Raw genomic sequence first — 20,853 nt, forward strand, 5'->3', positions numbered from 1 at the left:
AGCCAGCGACTTTGGGCTCAAGCCAGCAGCCATGGGGTCTTGGCTATGATCCCACGCTCAAGCCAGTGACCTCGGGATTTCGAACCTGGGTCCTCAGTGTTCCAGGTCGATGCTCTATCCACTGCGCCACCACCTGGTCAGGCTTCCCGCTTAATTCATTTCTTATGTTGGCTCTCTTCTTTCTAGTTCTTTACTCTGCGAGTTACCCAGGTACCTGCCCTCCCACCCCTGATGTTGTTGCACTGACCAGAAGCACCTAAGAGGAAGGAATTTCCTGGATGTGTTAACTGTTGTGCGCCCGAGGCCTGTCATAACAACAGATACAAAGCTGGAAACAGCCGGATGTTTGTTGGGTTGTTGAAAGAACTGTAATTGGCTACAGTCTTTTAAATTGACATCAGTGGTGAACACAATTTGGAGATTTCTGTTATTAAGGAAGGACTCCATTGAATGATGTATTATGCAACTATAAAGGTGAACAAGGGAAAGTGGTGAATTATAAATGCATGTCTTGTTTCTTTTTCATTAACAAGATTGTGCCACTTCCTGCTATGTAGAGCTCTGGGGAGGGATGTACCAATTCACATAAGGATGTCCGAGGTTTTCTCACAGGTCAGCATTCGGAACCCAGCCCCTGCTCCCTGTGGTGGGAAATTAGAAACATGTGAGTAGACTGGAGTAGCCGCAAGTGAAACCTAATGGTAGAAGATCCAGAGTGCTCCAAGAGAACTCATCTGGAGGGGAAGGGCAGGCTGGTGATCTAAGCTCAACATCAGGGGTGAGGAGGACAGAGACATGTGGGACTTCAATCAGCTTTTCAGTCAAAGATTACAAAATATTTTAGGGAAAGTGCCAACATGAAGGAGATACCGGTCTCGGCCTCCAGCCTCACTGCTGAGCACAGTGTGGATCTGCCTGTGGTTTACACAGGGATCTGACCCAGCAGGGCATCACCTCCTCAGTGCGCAGGCACCCACCAGGATGCACACAGCCAGTCTTCAACAGCAGCACCATGTGGCAGGGCCCGAAACGACAGTACTAGGTGGGGTTTCTGTTCCCTTTCTCTGTTCTGGAGTTTAGAAGCAGCCCTGGGCTGCTTCAGACAGAAGTCCTCATGTTCTTGGATCAATTCGGGGAGAGTGAAACCTCTGGATGGATACTGAACTTCCTGCTAATGAAGGCTTGGGATGCGTGATTAGTTGAAAAATAAGAGATGCCCTTATTTGTACCCTGAGTTGGTGAAACACTTACAGGTTATAGAATGAGTCAGCGTTAATCACTTTGTCTCCAGTAACAGTAACACACACAGTTTTTTATATCTTTAAAATTAATAACAACAATTGCATACTCATACATGCCATGCTATCGTTTACAAAGCTCTTATCCACCCATACTCTTCTCTGAGCCTCATGCCAGTCCTGTGAGATAAGCATGGCAGAGTGATAGTCCTCAGGAAACTGAGGCTCAGAGAGGGACAGTGACTTGTCCATGGTCACCAGCAAGTCAACAAGGCCTGGTCCCATCCCTGTTGTAGGGTTCCCAAGCTGCCTCCCTGGGACAGATGCCAGGTCCCTATCTTACCTTCTCACAGCAGCATCAGGACCACAATGGCAATGACCATGAGGACTCCCGCCAGGATGCAAAGGCCCAGGAAGACAATGTCACTGGTGTCCTGGGCCACCATGGCCACGGGGCCCTCCAGTATCTCTGCTTCGTCCATGGGCGGTGCTTCCTGAAGGTGCTCAGCCATGGCAGCATAGGGCCCAAGCCAGTCAGAGCCGGAGAGCAGGTGGACAGAAGCCTCCTTGCGCCGGGGCTCACAGTGGACCTCGTACTTGTGGATGTCCTCCTGCCCCCCAGCCGAGAAGTCGATGTACAGCACGCTGACGACCACTGAAGTGTTGTTCCTTCTCTGTGGGGGTCACAGGGCACTTGTTCACATCTGAAGGGGCCTAGAGCTAACTGTGTCCCCCTAGATATGTGAGGACTCAGTACTCAGGGGGAAGAGCCCCAGGAGCCTGGACTCTAGTCCCAGCTTGGTCACTGACGCCCTTCCCACACGGAGCCTCAGTGTCCCCACGTGTAGAAGGGTTGCTGTGAGGGTGTCAGGAAGGACAATATCAGATTTGATGGCTCAGGGTTTGCTCTGGCTTCAAAGAGGCTGGGTCTGTGACAGATAGTAACAATAATCACAGGGACATTTGCCACGTTCTGGGCTTTGTATCTCAAGTGCATTATCTCATTTAATTCTCACAACATCCTTCTCTTATTGGTACCATTAATACCCCCACTTTACAGATGAGGAAACTGAGACCCAGAGGTTAAATCCCTTGCCTGAGGTCACACAGCACACAAGTGACAGGGAACATGTTCTCACCCAGATCCTCCCAATTCTTAACTGTGCTCTTCGTCATCATGCCTCACTAAATCAACGAACATGGAGCCAAAGGGGACTTTCACGGCACCTAGCTCAATCTCCCTTCCTTGGCAAGTTACAGCTGTGACCAGACCACGAGGCCTAGCAAAGGCAGTCACGCCCACAGCTAGGTCCGGAAGCCAAGTCTCCTGCTTCCCAGATAGAAGGTCTGGCCCTGGTGTTATGTGACCTTCCTTCTGGAATCTTTTCTCCCAATTATGTCTGCAGCAATAATGTGTCCCTGCTGCTGAGTCCCTGGTCACCAGAGTGGCACCACCTTAAGGTTGGGAAGAGCCATTGAGGAGTAAGATGTGAGTTTGGCACACCATTGCCCTCCCCACCTCCACGGATAAGAGAGGAATGGGTCAAGTTGCCCTGAGATGGTGAGGTATTGGGGCAGCATTTGCTGGGCAGCCTGATGTGGTCTGGAGCAGGGGCTACATTGATGCAGGGCTCCTCTCCCTACCACCCGAAATGTGCAGCAGCCATGAACTCCTCAGGTGGCCTACTACCCATGCACAGTGGTGGCTGACACAAGGCTTTAAAAATCAAAGCACTCTAGGCCCTGGCCGGTTGGCTCAGTGGTAGAGCGTCGGCCTGGCGTGCAGGAGTCCTGGGTTCGATTCCCGGCCAGGGCACACAGGAGAAGCGCCCATCTGCTTCTCCACCCCTCCCCCTCTCCTTCCTCTCTGTCTCTCTCTTCCCCTCCCGCAGCCAAGGCTCCACTGGAGCAAAGTTTGCCCAGGCGCTGAGGATGGCTCTGTAGCCTCTGCCTCAGGCGCTAGAATGGCTCTGATTGCGGCAGAGCGACACCCCGGAGGGGCAGAGCATCGCCCCCTGGTGGGCAGAGCATCGCCCCCTGGTGGGCGTGCCGGGTGGATCCTGGTCGGGTGCATGCGGGAGTCTGTCTGACTGCCTCCCCGTTTCCAGCTTCGGAAAAAATACAAAAAAAAAAAAAAATCAAAACACCCTAAAACAGAGTGAGCAGGCGCGAGAAGCTGCCATCACGGGACACTTTGGAGAAGGAAATTTTGTAGACCAGGTGACCTTAAGGGTCGATCTCTCCCAACTCTGCGTTCTCAAAAGGTTCCGAGTCCATGTCCCCAAGGAACCATCTGTATTTGTGCCCTTAGCCTGTCAGCCACCACACCCTCTGAAGAGGACTGGCATCCTGGATTTTTGTAACACAGAATCGGGACACTAGGAAAAAAAAGAGAGGACCTAAGAGTGGAAGGGGATCCAGTTCAAAGGGCGGAAGTGAATCTATGTAATAAAGAAGGGAGAACAAACTCATAAAATGGGGCACAGGAAAGTTTTTGATGAGTGAGAAGCTTGGGGAGGGAAGGCCACACATGATGTTATAGCTATAAAATCAAGTCTGCAACATTTTGTAAGAGACGCACAGAAAGGCTGCCATGCTTTTAGCCGTCTGAGCCGTGCATCTTCGAAAGCAACTCAGCGCAGAGGCTGGTTCTCTTGGGGCTAAGACTTGAAAGCATTACACTAAGAATCCATGAGTCTAAGGTTCTCAGCTTCTAGTTTCCACAATATTGACTCCAAGATTCTATGCTTCTGTGGTTCCAAGTTCTGGTGGTGGTTTCATGACTCTGAGTATCTATGAGTTCTTCCTTCTAGATCATACAATTCTGTTTCTTGCATTCCCTGTCTCCATCATTTCATGACTCTGTAGAATGTGGTTCTGCCCTGAAGAAAATCCCTGAGTGGTTTAGGGCATGGAGTAGGGGTATGGGAAGATCATCTTAGCAGCCAAGACTGACCTCCACTTCTCCTCTCAGGCCAAAAGGACAGTGGCTGCCAGGAGGCGAGGGAAGCCAGGGGTGGGCTGGAGGGGCCAGAGCTCATGTTGGGGGTGGAGGAGTACAGTATGCTGGAAAGCATGTGAGTTCTGCCAGGCCAGACTGTCAAATCCCCGATACCGAGGCTAGGGGGTCATCCTAATAGAGGCCACTGTTCCTTTTCCCGTTCCCGTGCCTGACGCATCCCTAAGAATACAAACATCGCCTGACCAGGTGGTGGCGCAGTGGATAGAGCGTCGGACTGGGATGCGGAAGGACCCAGGTTCGAGACCCCGAGGTCGCCAGCTTGAGCGCGGGCTCATCTGGCTTGAGCAAAAGCTCACCAGCTTGGACCCAAGGTTGCTGGCCCGAGCAAGGGGTTACTCGGTCTGCTGAAGGCCCACGGTCAAGGCACATGTGAGAAAGCAATCAATGAACAACTAAGAAGTTGCAACGAGAAACTGATGATTGATGCTTCTCATCTCTCTCCGTTCCTGTCTGTCTGTCCCTATCTCTGCTCTGTAAAAAAAAAAAAAAAGAAAGAAAAGAAAACAAACATCAGGGTGCAGGGTGCAGAGCTCAGGGGCTCTGAGGGCCCATGCCTGGGTTTAAGGTTTCTAAAACACAAAGATAGAAAATTTCAGTTGCAAGCCTTTGGAGGGAGGTGGATCCTGTTACTTGAAGGGTCCTTTGTTTTGTGGAACCCAGGAAAGGATTCGGACCACAGATTAGGGGAGGGCGGGCAGGAGGCAGCAGGGCTCACACAGCTCTGAGTGTTGAAGAAGTGAGGACTGGGTGGCCACAGGGAGCTACGGGGAGAACAGAGCGGGGACAGCAGGAAAGCTCCAGGGAAGGTCAGCCCATGGGGCCGGATGGGAGGAGCCTACAATAGGGGCCTTCGGTTGTGCTGGGTTGTGCAACAGGCCCCCTTCTCTGCTGCCCTTATTTAAGTTCTTTGTTGGGTCTACACTGAACAAATTTGCTGAGGTAAAGAGATGCTGATGTCTCAGGAATGGCAGGTGCCTTTCGGCAGCGGCCAGAGCCCCTCCGTCCTGCTGCCCTCCTCCCCCAGCCCCTACCTGAGACTCAGTACCGCAGGTGTCAAAGCGGGCCTGGATCCGGAAGGTGCTGCCAACTTCCTGGGCAGCACAGCGACGGCTGCCCAGGTAGACCTGGGTCCGCCCCAGTGGGGCCAGCGCCTTCGTGGAGATCAGGATCTGGAAGTCCGTGCGGGAGCAGCTCACGTTCATGGGCACAACTGGGGACAGGAGGGAGGAGCTGGAGGTCTTAGGGACAGGCAATCTGACGCCACCCTCCCAAGCTCCCATCCAAGGGTGGTGAACAGGAAAACTGAGCACAGAGATGGCTCTAATGCAATCCTATGGGATGTTTTATATGCATTACTGCATTTAACTCCATCAGGCAATGAGTGGCCCAGCACAGGCACCACGCGTGCTTCTCAGGGTCTTCTGAACCTCATACAGAGCTTGGCAGCTACAGTAGATGCTGAATGAATACTTGATTAAATGAATGAGTGAATGAATGAATGAATATTTTTAATCAAGATTTAGCTATTATTTGCTGATTACTTCGCCATGTGCCAGGCAATTCTTTCAATTGGTTAACAAATCTTTACTGAGGGTCTACTATGTGTAAGCATTATTCTAAGCACCACAGTTACAGAATGGAAAAAAAAAAAAACCAGCCCGAAATTCCTGCCCTCTCAGCACTTACACTGTAGTTGAGCGAAGGAACAATAAATATGTAAAATGCACCTAAGTGTCTGAGTGGTCTGAAGGCAAACAAGGCAAAGAATAAAGACAGAGAGCAGAGTGTGTGTGTTGGTGGAGGGAGGTGAGGGGGAGGGTTGGGAGGCTGCAGTTTTGAAAACAGTGGTGAGGATAGCCTCACTCTCTCCCCACAATGACCCTGTGACATGAACGTGACTAAACCCTTGCTATAGTTTTGGAAACTGAAGCTCTGGCGGTGAAGTTGTTTAGTAGGGATCTTAACCATTGAGTCTCTAGGATTCCAGAGGTCCTGACCTCTCCACTCTACCTGGGGCCCTTGCTCCCTCCAGGACACAGCGGTGTGATTCATGTGTTGGGTCTGTGCAAGCGTGTGTGTGTGTGTATGTGTGTGTGTACATGTGTGTATGTGTGTACGTGTACATGTGTGTGTGTGCGTGTGTGTCTGTGTGTGTGTGTTTGTATGGGGCGGTGCTTGCCGGGGCAGGGGTGAGTGTAGGGGAAAGGAAGGAGGGTGACCGGTGGGAGGAACAGGAAGGAGCTGGCAGGCAAAGGCCTGGAACTCTCAACGCCTCTTCGGGAAATGCCTCAGACATATTTCAGCCTCTGGTGTCTGGGCAGTCGGGGATTTATGGGTCTGTCGTCTCCCACGGTGATCTCGGTGGCGCTGAACTGTGTGTCACCTCTGATTGATGCTGAGGCTGTCCTCTAGCCAGGAGGCCGCTGCAGCCTGGGCCACATCTGGCGCCTCGCCCAGCATGAGTGCCCTTGTCTGACCCTGGGCTCCCACGGGGATCTGGGGGCGGAGGGGGGTGGGAGGGGGCTCCTGCCCCTGCACGGGAGCCAGGATTAGAGCTGCCCCATCCTCAGTCTCTGGAGGTCATCTAAAGAAGTGGCTTTTCTGAGATCCCACAGAGCTGGGAGAGGACCCAGGCCCAGAACTAAGACTATGGGAGCAAAGAGGGACTTTAAAGATCCTTCAGCCAATGTCCTCATTTTACAGGTGGAAAAACTGAGACCCATGGAGAGAAAGTGACTTGCCGGCTAGCTGCGGCAGAGCCCCGTGGCACTGGCTCTCCAGAGCGCAATCGGAGAAGGGAGTCCCTCCAACAGAGGGACAGTCCTTGCCCAGTTCAGGGATGGAGCTGGCTGAGGCCCCGAGAGGCTGGTCTGCCCAGGTCACTTCTCTGTCGCCAGCTTGCTGCAGCCCTGTTGTTTCCATCCCCACCTCTGCGACCCTAATCCCCTCTTGCATAGGAGGAGAGGAAAGATCTTTCAAATGCAGACAGGTCTGAGGCACAGGAGAGAAAGAAATCTACCCTCAGTAAGGATGCCCTCAGAGACAGGCACTGTGACCTGTGTCACCTCATTTCATCTTAATGACCGCCTGTCTAGGGCATTCATCAACCCCTTTACAGATGGATGGTCAGTAAATGGCAGCATTTGGATGTGACCCTGGTCTCTCTGAGCTCAGTCTGGGGTCCTCTCCCTGGGGGCCTTGCTCAGACACACAAGAAGGCCGGGAAGTGAGTTCTAGTCTTGGCTGTGCCACTCGCTGCTTATGCGACTGCAGTGAAGTCCTCTCCTCTCTCTGTTCCCTCGTTTCCACACCTGCACAACAAAGACCTTCAGCCGGGTCAGGCAGAGGGCATAACCGTCCGGAACTGAGGCGCTCTGTGCTCTGGCCCAGGGAAGGGTGTGAGAAGAGGGAAGAGATGGTGAACACTGTCAGCTGGCAAATTTGACTGGCTCTCTGGAGGCTGGAAAAGCTGAGGACCAACTTTCCCAGCCTCCTCTGCAGGTAGGCACGGCTATCTGGGCAAGTTCACATCAATGAGACCAAGGAGAAATCTTTTGACAGCTTCTGAAAATGCCTTTGCTTTCTTGATAAAAGGACATTTGTGGCTGGCACCTCTCCTACCCTCTTCTAGCCTTGAACACGGATGGACATGATGCCTGAACTTGTGGCAGCCATTTTGCAGTACTGAGGCCAAGAGAATCCTAGAGCTACCTGCTGGGACAGCGTTGAGTCCCTGAACCGACACACAGGAGCTGCCTACCTCCAGACTTCTTGTTATGTGAGGAAAACAAAAGCCATTTGTTCAAGCCACTGTCGGTCAGGCTTTCTGACTGATATAAGCAAGCCTGGTCAGCATTTATGTGGTTATACCAACTGTTTACCATAAGCAATATTACAATATTTTGTATTGCTCCTGGAGAGAGGATCAAAATCAACTACATTATAAGAGAGGCCAGGGCCCATGGGGAAAGGACCAGATAGGAAGGGACTAGGGATAGCAGAGCTGGAAGCTGGAAACACAGGTCCCTGCAATAGTGTAAGAAAGCAAGCCTCAAAGGACCCAGAGTGGGAGCCACCGGGAAGAGGTTGGGGAGTCCAGTTCATGGGACGGAGGAAGGAGGCTGCAAAGACCCGGGACCCCGCCTCGCCGCCTTCCCCTCCAGCACACCCACCCACCAACCCCAGCTGACCTCCAATGTAGGCCACAGAGAAGCCCCTGCGGGTGGTGCTGCGGTCTGTGTGTAGCAGGAGCAGGAGATGGTTGCGGCTTGAGGTGACTGGTGGCGGCAGGTGGCGGCCACACCAGTTCCCCAGCAGGGGTGCCTCCTCGCTGGTCCCATCGAAGGCTGCCAGATGGTCAAAGTCACAGGTTTTGGTCAGGCTGTTGGGCCCTTCCAGTTCCAGGTCCAGGAAGAACATCTTGACCCGATAGCCAGGAGGCAGGCGGATGGTCCAGTGGCATCGGATGTTGTTGGGGTAGGGGCTGGGGTACTGTGGGCTGGAGAAGTTGCCCCGTATGGCTGTGTACACCTCCTGGCAGTCTCCTACGGAAGAGTGGGTAGAAGGAGCAGTGTGAGAAGTGTGGGGACTGTCACTGTCTGCAGCTGCAGTTTGGGCAACGGGTGCTATAGTGGTCCTAACACCACCCTGGGAGGTTGTAGGCACCAAGGCCAGAAAACCAGACAATCAATTCCAAAGCTGCTTTAATGTGAAACTAGCTGAAAACTGGGACTGTCATTCCAACTGGCAAACCCCTTCATAAGCACTGGCTCTGTTAGCAATCCAAACACAGTACCTAATACCTATCCTCAGAGTTGGGTCCAAACTTGGACTTGACAATGTAATTCATGACCTGATCCTGATCCTTTTCTCACTGGCCTTCATCCACCCCTACCTTCCAGACTCACCAAACATCGCCTAGTACTACAAGCAAATCCTGTCCTCTGTGCCTTTACATATGCAGATCCCTCTGCTTGGAACACGCTTCCCTGCTTTCTGCTTCTGGCTAACTCCTTGAAAGCTTTGTCTAATTCTCTCCTCTTCCTGGATGTCATCCATGATTCTTACTGTTACACAGCATAGGTCACAGTGAGTTATCATTGTCTGTTTCCTTTTCCATCTCCTTCTATAGATGGTGAATACCCCAAGGGTTCATTCCTTCGCTTGTACCAACATGAATGAAATACCTACTACATGGCAGGTGTAAAGATAAGCCCACAGGAAGTCACAGCCAGGCAGGGGACATCGACATGCAAACCACACACAGAAGTGACGTGTTAGATCGCTGCTATGAAAACCTCCCAGAAGGAATTGAAGGAAGGGATTCTTAGTGAACCAGGAAGTCTTCACAGAGGAGGTGGCATGCTTATGCCTTGGCATTGGCCAGGCAGGGAAGGGTATGCTAGAGCATTCCAGGCAGAGAGAGAGCACAAAGCACACAGCCCAGAGGCAGGAGAGTGTGACCTTCTCCTCGCACAAGCATTGTGGAAGGCAGGAGCCCACCATGCACAGGGGACTGGAGTGGACGCCCAGTCCCTCCTACCTGAAAAGTAGTAGGCCTTGAAACCCCGGCCTCCAATGTTAAAGTCGGACTTGAAGACCACCTGCAGCTCGTGGCCCAGGGACACAAGGGAAGGGGGCCTGGTGCTGCCACAGTAGTGGTGCCCACGGGCAGGGCCAGGCCCCCCAAGCACGGCCACATAGTCATAGGTGCACTCCTCGTTGCCCTCCACCTGGAAGTCCACGAACACCAGCTTGACAGTGGCAGGGCCGGTGGCCTGGATCACCCAGTGGCACTCCACATTGTTGGGGTAGTTGTTCGGGTACTCGGGGCTGGTGAGGACTCCCGACAGGCCCGTCAGGACACCACCACACACATCTGTAAGGAAGCCCAGTTGAACTAGCCTTTCTCCTTTCCTGTGGCTCCATGATCTCCTCCCATGGGAACCAGACACCCCCCCAATGTGCCACTTGTCACCATCCACTAAGCACTTGCCAAGTGGCAGGCACAGGCCAGGTACTCAGCACCGAAATCCATCTTTTCGAACCATTATCAGAACATCCGTGCAGTGGTTTTCCCCATTTTACAGTTGAGAAAATGGAAGCACAGAGAAGTTAAGTAACTTACCTGTGTGAGTCTAGCTTCACCGGGACTCTGAGACAAGGATTTGAGCACAATGAGTTTATTTGGGAGATACAGGGGTACCCCTGTGGGGAGTGAGGGAGTGAGGGCCACTAAAGGGGAGAGGAGGGGAGACAGCTACTAAAGGGCGTTGTCAAGCCTGATGCTGAATCTTGTTGGGGAACTCTGGGGAATGGGTAAAGCACACACCACAGAGGCAGGGCACCTGAGATTAAGGAAGCTGGGGCATTCATACGCCACCCTGAGAGTCCAGGCTGAGGTCTGCTGGGGGTAGGGGAAAAAGCTCTCAAACAAGGAGATGAAGTTAGCAGGAACTGTTAAAAAGGCAAGGCCCAAGGGACATGGACAGGGCCCTGAGAGCAAGTCACCTGGCTGATAACATGGAAAACAGGGTTCGGCTGACTGCAGGGCCTGTGCACTTGACCTTGTGATACTGACTGACCCCTCCTACCAGGCCAGTGGGGTACAGAGGCTGAGGTGCCTGAGTTCAGGAATGTTATTAAACCTTCCTAACAGGTAAGGAAACTGAGGCTTAGAGAGAGGGTCTGATGAAGTAGAAATGGACTTGAAGTCTGAAGACAGGTGTCTTCCCAACTCTGCTTTATATTAGCTGTGTGACCCTGGGCAAGTCACCCAGCCTCTCTGAGCCTCGTGCGACTATTAGAAATCATAAGACTTGCCCATCCTGCTCCACTGGGCTCAGACTCGTGCAGAGTCTGAGAAGACACTGGTGAAACCCCTTCGGAACCGTGTGTGAACAAGGCAGCCAGGAGGTCATTGATGACGAATGCGGTGACTGGCTGGGGGCCACCAGCTGGGAGGGGCGCACTTAGACGTGTGTCCTGAGAGTCCAGAATCTCACCCATGGCATGGCTATGTGGACCTAGCACTGTGCTGGGCTGCTAAGGCCTCGACTTCTCGTCCCAGCAGTTTCCCCTCTGAGCCCTGTGACCTGGGGAGGCACATTCTCTCTCTGGTCTCAGACTGATTGACTGTGAAAGGAGAGGGCTGGTGTAGACAGCCTGTGAGGTCCCTTCCAAGACTAACACCTTCAGTGGAGTCTTTCAGATAATGCTCCGGGGTTCCACAGAGGCCTCTGGACCATCTACCTACAGGCATCTGGAGCAAATTCCATCCTTATGCTGTACTCAAACTACTTTTTGTGTGTGTGTGTGTGTGTGTGTGTGTGTGTGTGTGAGAAACAGAGGGACAGATAGGAAGGGAGAGAGATGAGAGGCATCAATTCTTCGTTGGGGCACCTTAGTTGTTCATTGATTGCTTTCTCATATGTGCCTTGACTGGGGGGCTACAGCAGACTGAGCTACCCCTTGCTCAAGCCAGCGACCTTGTGCTCAAGCTGGTGAGCCTTGCTCAAACCAGATGAGCCCGCGCTTAAGCTGGTGACCTCGGGGTTTCGAACCTGGGTCCTCCACGTCCCAGTCCGACACTCTATCCACTGCACCACCAGTCAGGCCAAACTACTTTTTAATGTGAAAGACAGTGTCCATAGTTACATGCTTTACATGTTACATTTTTCTGTGTAATCTGTTTAACTACATTACTATAGAATGAGGACACTCCTATCAGTTCATTGTAACTGTGAAACAGGTGTGCTACAGGGTTTGAAGTGGAATTTTTTTAAAGATTTTTTTATTGATTAAGAAAGAGGCAAGAGAGAGGAAGAGGGAGAGAGAGAGGAGGGTGGGGATAAGCGAGAAGCAGTTGCTTCTCGTATGTGTCTTGACCAGGCAAGCCAGGGCTTTCAAACCAGCGATCTCAGCATTCCAGGTCAACGCTTTATCCACTGTGCCACCATAGGTCATAACATTTTAACTCACTGGAGGCCATAAATATTGATTTACATTTTCAATGACTGACTTATAATAAATGTTAAAAATATGAACTTACAAAATAAATGCATACACTAAAATGTCACCTTTATCTCTCATATATCAGGGATTAACATAAGGTCCAATTTGATATAAGGGTACTGTTTTAAAAAATGTTGGAATACACTGCCCATGGTATTATGACTTTGATATCTGAACATTCTAAAATTTTAAGGGTCCAAAAGTCCGAAACTGTTACTAAGTCAGCCTGTGAGTCTTATAGTTTAGCATTCTACAATTCTGCGCCTCTAAAGCCAGAGGGAACTGGTGTCCCATCTGAGCCCCCTAATTGTTGTTGGTGGACCCCATGTACCAGGAGCCTCAGGAGTAGTCTATAGCTTGAGCTGCCATGAATAAGGCCTTTGTTTTTGGTCTTGGAGAAGACAGGAGGTCTGAGTTTGCGCAGAGAGGTCCAGGACAGAAGGAATGAGCCAAGGAGAGAGGCAAGGAGAGCAAGCCCTCTGCTTCCCTCACTACACCAAGGGGCAGCGTGCCAGCCTGGTTGAAGGAGGGAGGGGTTAGAGGCCCCAGATACATGAGGCGAGGTCATGAAAAGCTTTGGGAGGTAAAGCATCACCAGTCCCACACAGATCCTGGTGTCCCTTCCGTCCAGAGGACCCTGGGGGCGGGGAAAGGAGTCACGTGCCCATGAGTAATGGGATGCCACAGAGGGATCTGCAGCAGTGGCAGCATGGCGTCCCTCTGTGCCCTGACGCCAGGCCAGGGGATACGAAGGATAAGAATAGGAGAGTACGAGAGGCCTCGCTCCTGAGCACAGTGAGACACTCTGGGGCTCCCAGGAACGACGGAGGGAGACATGGGGATTGTCACCATGAGGATGGGTACCCGCAATTACTAGACTACAAACGGAGGCTGCCATTGTCCCATGCGCTATGACAGCAGGGTCATCCAGGTTACGGGGCAGCCTACACGCTAAGATGCTGAGACCCTGCAAGTCTCAGTGTAGCCCCCACTGCTCTTCCTCCGCCTCCATGCCCGGACCACCCTCTCCGATACCAAGTCCCCCTTGCCTTTCTGATAGCCTGCAGAAAAGCCGCGGCTGGCCACGTGCTTGTCTGAGTGGAAGATAACAGACATGACGTGCCAGGAGGAGGTGAAGGGTGGGGGGGGCGCCTGGCCACAGAACCTCCCCAGCAGGTTGCCCCGGTCTCCTGCAGCCCCGTTGTAGATCTCCAGGAAGTCGAAGCCACAGGTGTCGTGGTATTCCAGGTCGAAGGCATGGAAGGTGAGCAGCACGGAGGAGCCCTCGGCCACCACAATCATCCAGCTGCACTCCATGTTGTAGGGGTAGAGTCTGGGGAAGTTGGGGCTCGAGAAGTTTCCAGAAGGTGCTGAGAGCACACCCCCACATTTGACACCTGGGGTAAGAGAGAAGAATGGCTCAAAGTCAGCACTAGGGTCTTGGGTGGGGGGCCCCACTACAAAGCTGGGTCTTTGGGCTGGGATGAGGGAGCATGAAGCCACAGTCTTAGATTAATTCATGTATTCACGTAGTTGTTCATTTATTTACTTATTCTTCAGATATTTATCAAGCATTATTTTATTCATTCAGCAAAAACCGTTTGAGTGCTAGCAATTCTAGGTGCTGGGGTCATAGCAGAAACAAAACAGACAAAAATTTCTGCCCTCATGGACTTTACATTTTAGTGGGGCAGACAGACAACAAACATAATAAGTAAAATATAGAGTATATTAAATAGTTATAAGTGCTATGTAGAAAAAGCAGGGAAAGGAAACAGGTGTCGGAGTGAGCCTATAATTTTACATAAAATAGTGCCAGATGTCAGGCCCTTAAAAATTTTTTTTTAAATAATAACCCCTCCCTCTCACCCTAAGTGAAAATGTGCACAGCCTATTCTAATGTTAAAAGTATATTCTTATACATACATATTTACTTATAGTTTAAAAAAGAAAACAATGGAAGGAAACGAATAAGAATGACCCTCTGTCAGAGGAAGGAGACATGGGAGGAGCAGGGATGACCGCTGGGCCTCTTTAAATGCAACTTGTTTTATAATTTTGACTTTATAACTATGAATAATTTTAATATGATTTTTAAATTATCAAAAAATTTAAGTAACCCTTAAATATTCCAAACTGAAAAAGATAAACTTCACTATATATCAAGTTGGAGGCACAGTCACATGGAGGAAAAGGATTTCAAATGACTTTGGAAGACACTGTTTTGACTGTGCATTCCTAGTGGAATGTTCCACAGGGACAAAATCAACCACAGAGAAATCTTCAAGTATATTAAGTAGACTGATATTAGTAATAAGAGTAAATACTGTAATATAGTTTATATATTGAAATAAAGCAAGCATGTTAATGTCAATAGAAACTAAGAATGATACAAATATGAAATTTAAAAATTAAGTCAAACCTTTGTGATACTGCCCTGGCCAGTTGGCTCAGCGGTAGAGCGTCGGCCTGGCGTGCGGGGGACCCGGGTTTGATTCCCGGCCAGGGCACATAGGAGAAGCGCCTATTTGTTTCTCCACCCCCCCCCTTCCTCTCTGTCTCTCTCTTCCCCTCCCGCAGCCAAGGCTCCATTGGAGCAAAGATGGCCCGGGCGCTGGGGATGGCTCCTTGGCCTCTGCCCCAGGTGCTAGAGTGGCTCTGGTCGCGGCAGAGCGACGCCCCGGAGGGGCAGAGCATCACCCCCTGGTGGGCAGAGCGTTGCCCCTGGTGGGCGTGCCGGGTGGATCCCGGTCGGGCGCATGCGGGAGTCTGTCTGACTGTCTCTCCCCGTTTCCAGCTTCAGAAAAATTCAAAAACAAAACAAACAAAAAAAAACCTTTGTGATACTTAATTTGAATCAAAAACATCAATATAAATTTAATATAAATTGTTTTATTTATTGATTTTTAGAGAGAGAGGAGAGAGATAGAAGACAGAGTGAGGAGCACCACCTGTAGTTGCTTCACTTTAGCTGTTAATTGATTGCTTCTCGTACATACCTTGACCTGGTGAGCCTAGGTTTTGAACTGGCGAGTTCAGCGTTCTGGGTCAACTCTCAATTCACTGCACCACCACAGGTCAAGCAAGATATTTTATTTCTGCCTGACCAGTGGTGGCACAGTGGATAGAGCATCAACCTGGGAAGGTGAGGTCCCAGGATCAAATCCCCGAGGTCGCTGGCTTGAGCACAGGCTCATCAGCTTGAGTGTGGGGTTACCAGCTTGAACATAGAGACTCTGGCTTGAGCATGGACATGATCCCTTGGGCTTGAGCCCAAGGTAGCTGGCTTGAGCAAGGGGTCACTGGCTTGTCTTGAGCCCCCCAGTCAAGGCACATATGAGAATCAATCAGGGCTGGCCCTGGATGGTTGGCTCAATAGTAGAGCATTGGCCCAGTGTGTGGATGTCCTGGGTTTGATTCCCAGTCAGGGCACACAGGAGAAGCGCCCATCTGCTTTTCCGCTTCTCTACACCAACCCTTCTCACTTTTTTTTTCTCTTTCTCTCTCTCCCCCACTCCTGCAGCCATGGCTCAATTGGAATGAGTTGGCCCAGGTGCTGAGGATGGCTCCATGACCTCCACCTAAGGCTCTAAATAGACCTCAGTTGCTGAGCAACGGAGCAATGAAGCAATGGCCCCAGATGGGCAGAGCACCTCCCCCTGGTGGGCTTGCCAGGTGGCTCCCAGATGGGGTGCATGCAGGAGTCTGTCTCTGCCTCTCCTCCTCACTGAATAAAAAAGAGAGAAGCAATCAATGAACAACTAAAGTATCACAACTACAAGTTGATCCTTCTCATCTTTCTCCCTTCCTGTCTCTCTCTCTTTCTCTTTCTCACATGCATGCTAAAAACAAACAAACAAACCAACACATTCTTGGTCACCTTCTCAGTGAGGCTTTCCCCAACCACTCTATTTACAATGTAACCCTCCCAAACTCCTACTCTTTCTCTACCTTTTCTTCCACAGCATTCACCACCATCCAATGTACTGCATATTTTAGTTATTTGTTTGGTTTATTGCTTGTCTCTCTCCACAAAAACTGTAAGTTCTCTGAGAGCAGGAATTTTTGTATTTTGTTCTCTGCTGTATCCCAAGCACCTAGAACAGTACCTGGCAGAAAGCAGGTGCTCAATGCATATTTGCTGAATGAATGAGTGATCTTATAGCATCCTCACAATAGCCCCATAAGACAAAGTAGATTATTGACTCCATTTTACAGATGAGAAAACTGAGGCCCAGAAAGAACAGTTACTTGCTATAGTTGTCATCTATAGCAAGTGTTTTTGGTCCACCCAGCAACCATTTCTCCACTTCTTGCAACAACATCCCACCTCTTTTAGACACTGGCTCCCCTGCTCCCATGTGGCAACATCCCTGACACAGGGGTTGACACATGACCCAGATGGGCAATCCTGGGGCTCCCATCACCACTATAGTGACTGGCCTGCAAGGTGGGCCTGTGCTGTAGGTCAGGCCAGAGTCCTGCAGTAGAATTCCTAGAGAAGAACCCTGTCCCCCCAAGTCCCTAGGCTGGGAGTGAGAACCATCAGCAGGACCATGCTCAGGACCCACTAAGAAAGCTCATCAGCAGATCACAAGAACCACATGAAAAGTGGAAATGACCCTGAAGCCGAGATGCCCTGGCTGCAGGTAACTCTGGTTGCAGAGCCTACGCATCCCACTTTTTGCTTAAATTCATCCAGGGTGGGTTTGTCACTTGCAACCAAAAGCATATTGAAGAATACCGTTAACCAAAGTTCTCGTAAGAGAAGACACACTCACCAAACATGAGCCCCTACCTGGGAGTTCACAGTTGAGGTGGGGTGGGGTGGGGTGGAGGTGGGAGAGAGGTGGGGAATCAGGCTTTTAAGGCAAAGCTGTGCAGCGTGACAGTGCTGTCCACACAGGAGCTGAGGGGTTCAGAGGAAGGGAGGCCAGTCTTGCTGGGGCCAGCAAGGGGAGGTAGAAGATTCACAGAGGAGGTGATTTTTGAGTTTGACTAGGAGGAATGAGAAGATATGGAGAGAGAAATGACATAAACAAAGGCTCAGGCTCACCATTACGTAATGTCCTGAGCCTCAGTCGTGCATCTGTGAAATGTGGATAATGACACCTCCTTCACTGGGTAGCTGTGAGCAGTGACGACATAAAGCCAAGCAAGGGCTGCAAGGTGTACACCCAATTCACATTAGCAACTCCCTGCCTGGCCCCTGGGTCAGGCCAGGGCAGGAACAGAGTCTGATTCATGCCTTTATGGCAGGAGGACAAAGGGACAGTCTGTCCAGTAGCTGTCCTTGCCCTTCCCCCAGCCCTGCCCAGAGGACATGGAAAGACCTGACAGGGTCAGAGCAGAACAACCTTCCCAAGGAGTTCCCTTCCCATCACAAACGAGGCTGTTTCCTCCAGGGCTCAGCCAGGCACCCTGACCCCCGAGGTCACCCAAGGCCACTGAAGCCCTGGTGTCTGGAAACAGGAACAGCTAGCTCCTCCCACCACCGAGTCACGGAGCGAGACACCTGTGCGCCCTGCCCATTTGTGCCACCAACCAGGTGACTGGCAAGTTATGTTTCCTTCCCGAGTCGCAGGAAAATGCACTAACGGCTCTTTGCTGAGCCCCGACTGCTTGCCCGCCCTGTGATGGAGAACTGACGTTACCTTCACTTCACAGACAGGCACACGGCCCTCGAAGGGCTAGAGCAGCGCAGAGTGGCCTGGGACCAGGGTGCTGGCAGAGGGTTCGGGGAGCTCCAAGGAGGGAGCATCTGAGAATGATGGTAGGATGCGGAAAGCTTCCTGGAGGAGGTGGTCTTTGACCTTAGTTTGGTGGATGAGCCAGGAGCCAGCAGGTGAAAGCCATGAGGGAGAAGCACCTCTGGAAGGGGGTGTGACTCTCTGTCAGAGTGCAGGATACCCTGGGATGTAAGGGACTGAGGCTGGATATTATATAGGAATCAGAGCCAATGCTGGAGGGTCCTGAACGCTGTGACAAAGGATTCTGATTTCACTTGGCTGAGTGGGAAAGACAGCAGCCTCCCAGGAGCAGAGTGAAGACTCCTTCCAGCAACAACCCTGTAAGAGTTCTTTGAGCCATTCCCTTTGCTCTTGGTAACCATACAGCCTTGAACAGGTGACTTAACCTCTCTCCCCCTCAGTTTTCTTTTCTTTTCTTTTCTTTTTTTTTTTTTTTTTTCCATTTTTCCGAAGCTGGAAACGGGGAGGCAGTCAGACAGACTCCCGCATGCACCCGACCGGGATCCACCCGGCACGCCCACCAGGGGGCGATGCTCCGCCCCTCTGGGGCGTTGCTCTGTTGCATCCAGAGCCACTCTAGCGCCTGAGGCAGAGGCCAAGGAGCCATCCCCAGCGCCCGGGCCATCTTTGCTCCAATGGAGCCTCGGCTGCAGGAGGGGAAGAGAGAGACAGAGAGGAAGGAGAGGGAGAGGGGTGGAGAAGCAGATGGGTGCCTCTCCTGTGTGCCCTGGCCGGGAATCGAACCCGGGACTCCTGCACGCCAGGCCGACGCTCTACCGCTGAACCAACCGGCCAGGGCCAGTTTTCTCATCTGTAATATGGGGGACTAATACCCACCTTAAAGTTTGTTGTGAAGAGTAAATGCAATCATAAATGTAAAGCATCCAGCACATCGCAGGCACTCTGTAAATACTGTCTCCCCCACTCAGAAGCAAATATCTCTCCTCAGTTCAGTCAACTTCCCAAAAGGGCCTCCTGCTCTCTGGCTTCCCACATAGAAACCTCCTGAGACCCCCACTGCGGCCGGCCCAACCCCTCCCCCTACTTTCCCGTTCCTGCCTGTCACCAGGAGCTCCTTACCTTTTGTGGCTTGGGTCCGGCAGTGTGGGCCCAGCAATGCCATTGCCAGCAGCAGACAGGCCGCCAGCTCTGCCAGCATCTCCTCAGCGGGACCCTGCAGGTCCGCAGGCTGAGCAGGCCAGATGCTGAGGGTCTGGAGCAGGGGAAAGAGAGGTGAGGCCTAAAGGGCCTCCAAGTTAATGGTGGGATAAATAATTCATCGGCCCCTCGAATTAGTAAGCTGATCACCAGTCGCTTCCTTCACTCCACCCTAAGGTGACGGATCTAGTGTCACCGGGTTTACACGTTCTGAGATCTGCACTGTCCACACTGTGTCGGGAAGGGAAGCAAGCTGGGGCTGGAAGGGAATTTGGTGGTGGAGCAAGGACATGAGTGTGGGCAGATACAGCTGGGATCCGTCCCAGGTCAGCCTTCAGCTTGCCGGGTGATCTGGAACAAGTCATCTAATTTTTCTGTGTCTAGGTCTTACTCACTGTCCAGGGGGACCATTCAGCCCTGCCAATAGGGCTGCTGTAGAAATGAAACATGGTAGCTGAGACTAAAGCACATAATGGGCGCTTGCTACAGGTTCCCCCACTCATAGGGGAACCGAAGGGAACCTCTAATTAGTAGGACAAGCATCATTCAGACATGCTTACACTAGCTCAGAGGGAGAGCGAAGGAGGTTGCAGTGGACAGCTGACGAAGGAAAAGTCTTTTTCATGGGAGAATGCAGCAGGGAGAATAGAATGGGATAATCATATTGTGCAACTCCTAACACAATCATAGATCAGGACCATGGCGTAAATTCTTGCCAAGAATATTAGGTGTTCACTCTTTGATTGATCCACAAATCTTGCTTGAACATCCCTATGTGCCTGACCCTGTGCTCGAAGCTAGGCTGCAGAAATGCCCTTCGAGGCTCGGTGTCCATGAGGGAACAGGATCTGTTTCCTCTAAGAGCCCTATTTGGTTCAGCGCAGCCCAGCGCTCATTTACTCAGCTCCTCTGCTCAGAGCCTGCACCAGGCATGGGGCATCCGGGGTAAATGTGGCCATTCCCGCCTCCCCATGAGGAGCCTAGGCTCTGGTTAGACAGACGAGGTCTGAATCCTGGCTCTCCCATGCACTGCCAGGCTGTGGGAGCCTGGGGCAGTCACCCAGCCTCTCTGAGCCCAGTCTCCTCGTCTGTGGGACAGGAGAAGGCCGTGGCCAGCGCTCTGCTGTGAGCCTTAGATGAGATAATGCAGGGAAGTCTTCCCAGAGCCTGGCTCAGTGCTTAGGAGCGAGCATGATTTTTATTTACCTCAGAGGAACTCAGATGTCCATCTGCCAGAGCACATGTTGTCTCTAGCCCATCCTTTTGTCAGGAGGTCCCCAGGGAGCCCTTTGTTGCCAGTGTGGGAGGCCACCTGGGAGGTGTTCAGCAAAGAGCATCAGGAATAGTCAGGCCTGAGGGATCTGCTTACCTGTGAGGCTTGATTGGCAGGAACAGAAAGGTTCAGCTGTCCTGGGCAGTCTAGGGAACAGGAGCGTTTATAAAACAACCACTGTGTGAGGGAAAGAGCTAGCCCAGTGCCTGCTCAGTGCTGGGCGTGGTGCTAGGAGCCTCACACACACCACGCAGGTATTGGGCTTCCCATCTCACAGAGCAGGACGCTGCAGCTCCCACGGGGCGAGCCACTATCTTGGTTTGAGTTGTTCCACAGGAAGACCTTGTGACAGGACTGGGGGGCTTGTAGTTTATATCGGAAAAGACCCCAGGATACCCA

General features: G+C 51.6%; 1 protein-coding gene across 1 annotated transcript; it reads right to left on the minus strand.

The window, feature by feature from the left end:
- Nucleotides 1-545: 545 nt before the first annotated feature.
- CDCP2 (CUB domain containing protein 2) lies at nt 546-20,575 on the minus strand. Its single transcript, XM_066376377.1, has 8 exons — nt 20,551-20,575; nt 19,104-19,236; nt 13,323-13,670; nt 9,803-10,138; nt 8,451-8,804; nt 5,292-5,470; nt 1,582-1,912; nt 546-641 (listed from the first exon to the last, which is right to left on the minus strand). Exons 2-7 carry the CDS (start codon nt 19,180-19,182, stop codon nt 1,586-1,588), a joined length of 1,623 nt encoding a protein of 540 aa, XP_066232474.1. The 5' UTR covers nt 19,183-19,236; nt 20,551-20,575; the 3' UTR covers nt 546-641; nt 1,582-1,585.
- Nucleotides 20,576-20,853: the final 278 nt, after the last annotated feature.

This window comes from Saccopteryx leptura, chromosome 3 (genome assembly GCF_036850995.1).
Source record: "Saccopteryx leptura isolate mSacLep1 chromosome 3, mSacLep1_pri_phased_curated, whole genome shotgun sequence".
NCBI lineage: Eukaryota > Metazoa > Chordata > Mammalia > Chiroptera > Emballonuridae > Saccopteryx > Saccopteryx leptura.

Excerpts from the sequence above, each read along its gene's own strand:
- CDCP2 (XM_066376377.1), bottom strand. The coding sequence starts at position 19,182 with ATGCTGGCAGAGCTGGCGGCCTGTCTGCTGCTGGCAATGGCATTGCTG. Across the intron at positions 8,805-9,802 it reads CAAGGCCTACTACTTTTCAG|GAGACTGCCAGGAGGTGTAC; the intron begins GTAGGAGGGACT and ends ACTCTTCCGTAG. Across the intron at positions 5,471-8,450 it reads CTCTGTGGCCTACATTGGAG|TTGTGCCCATGAACGTGAGC; the intron begins GTCAGCTGGGGT and ends TCCTGTCCCCAG.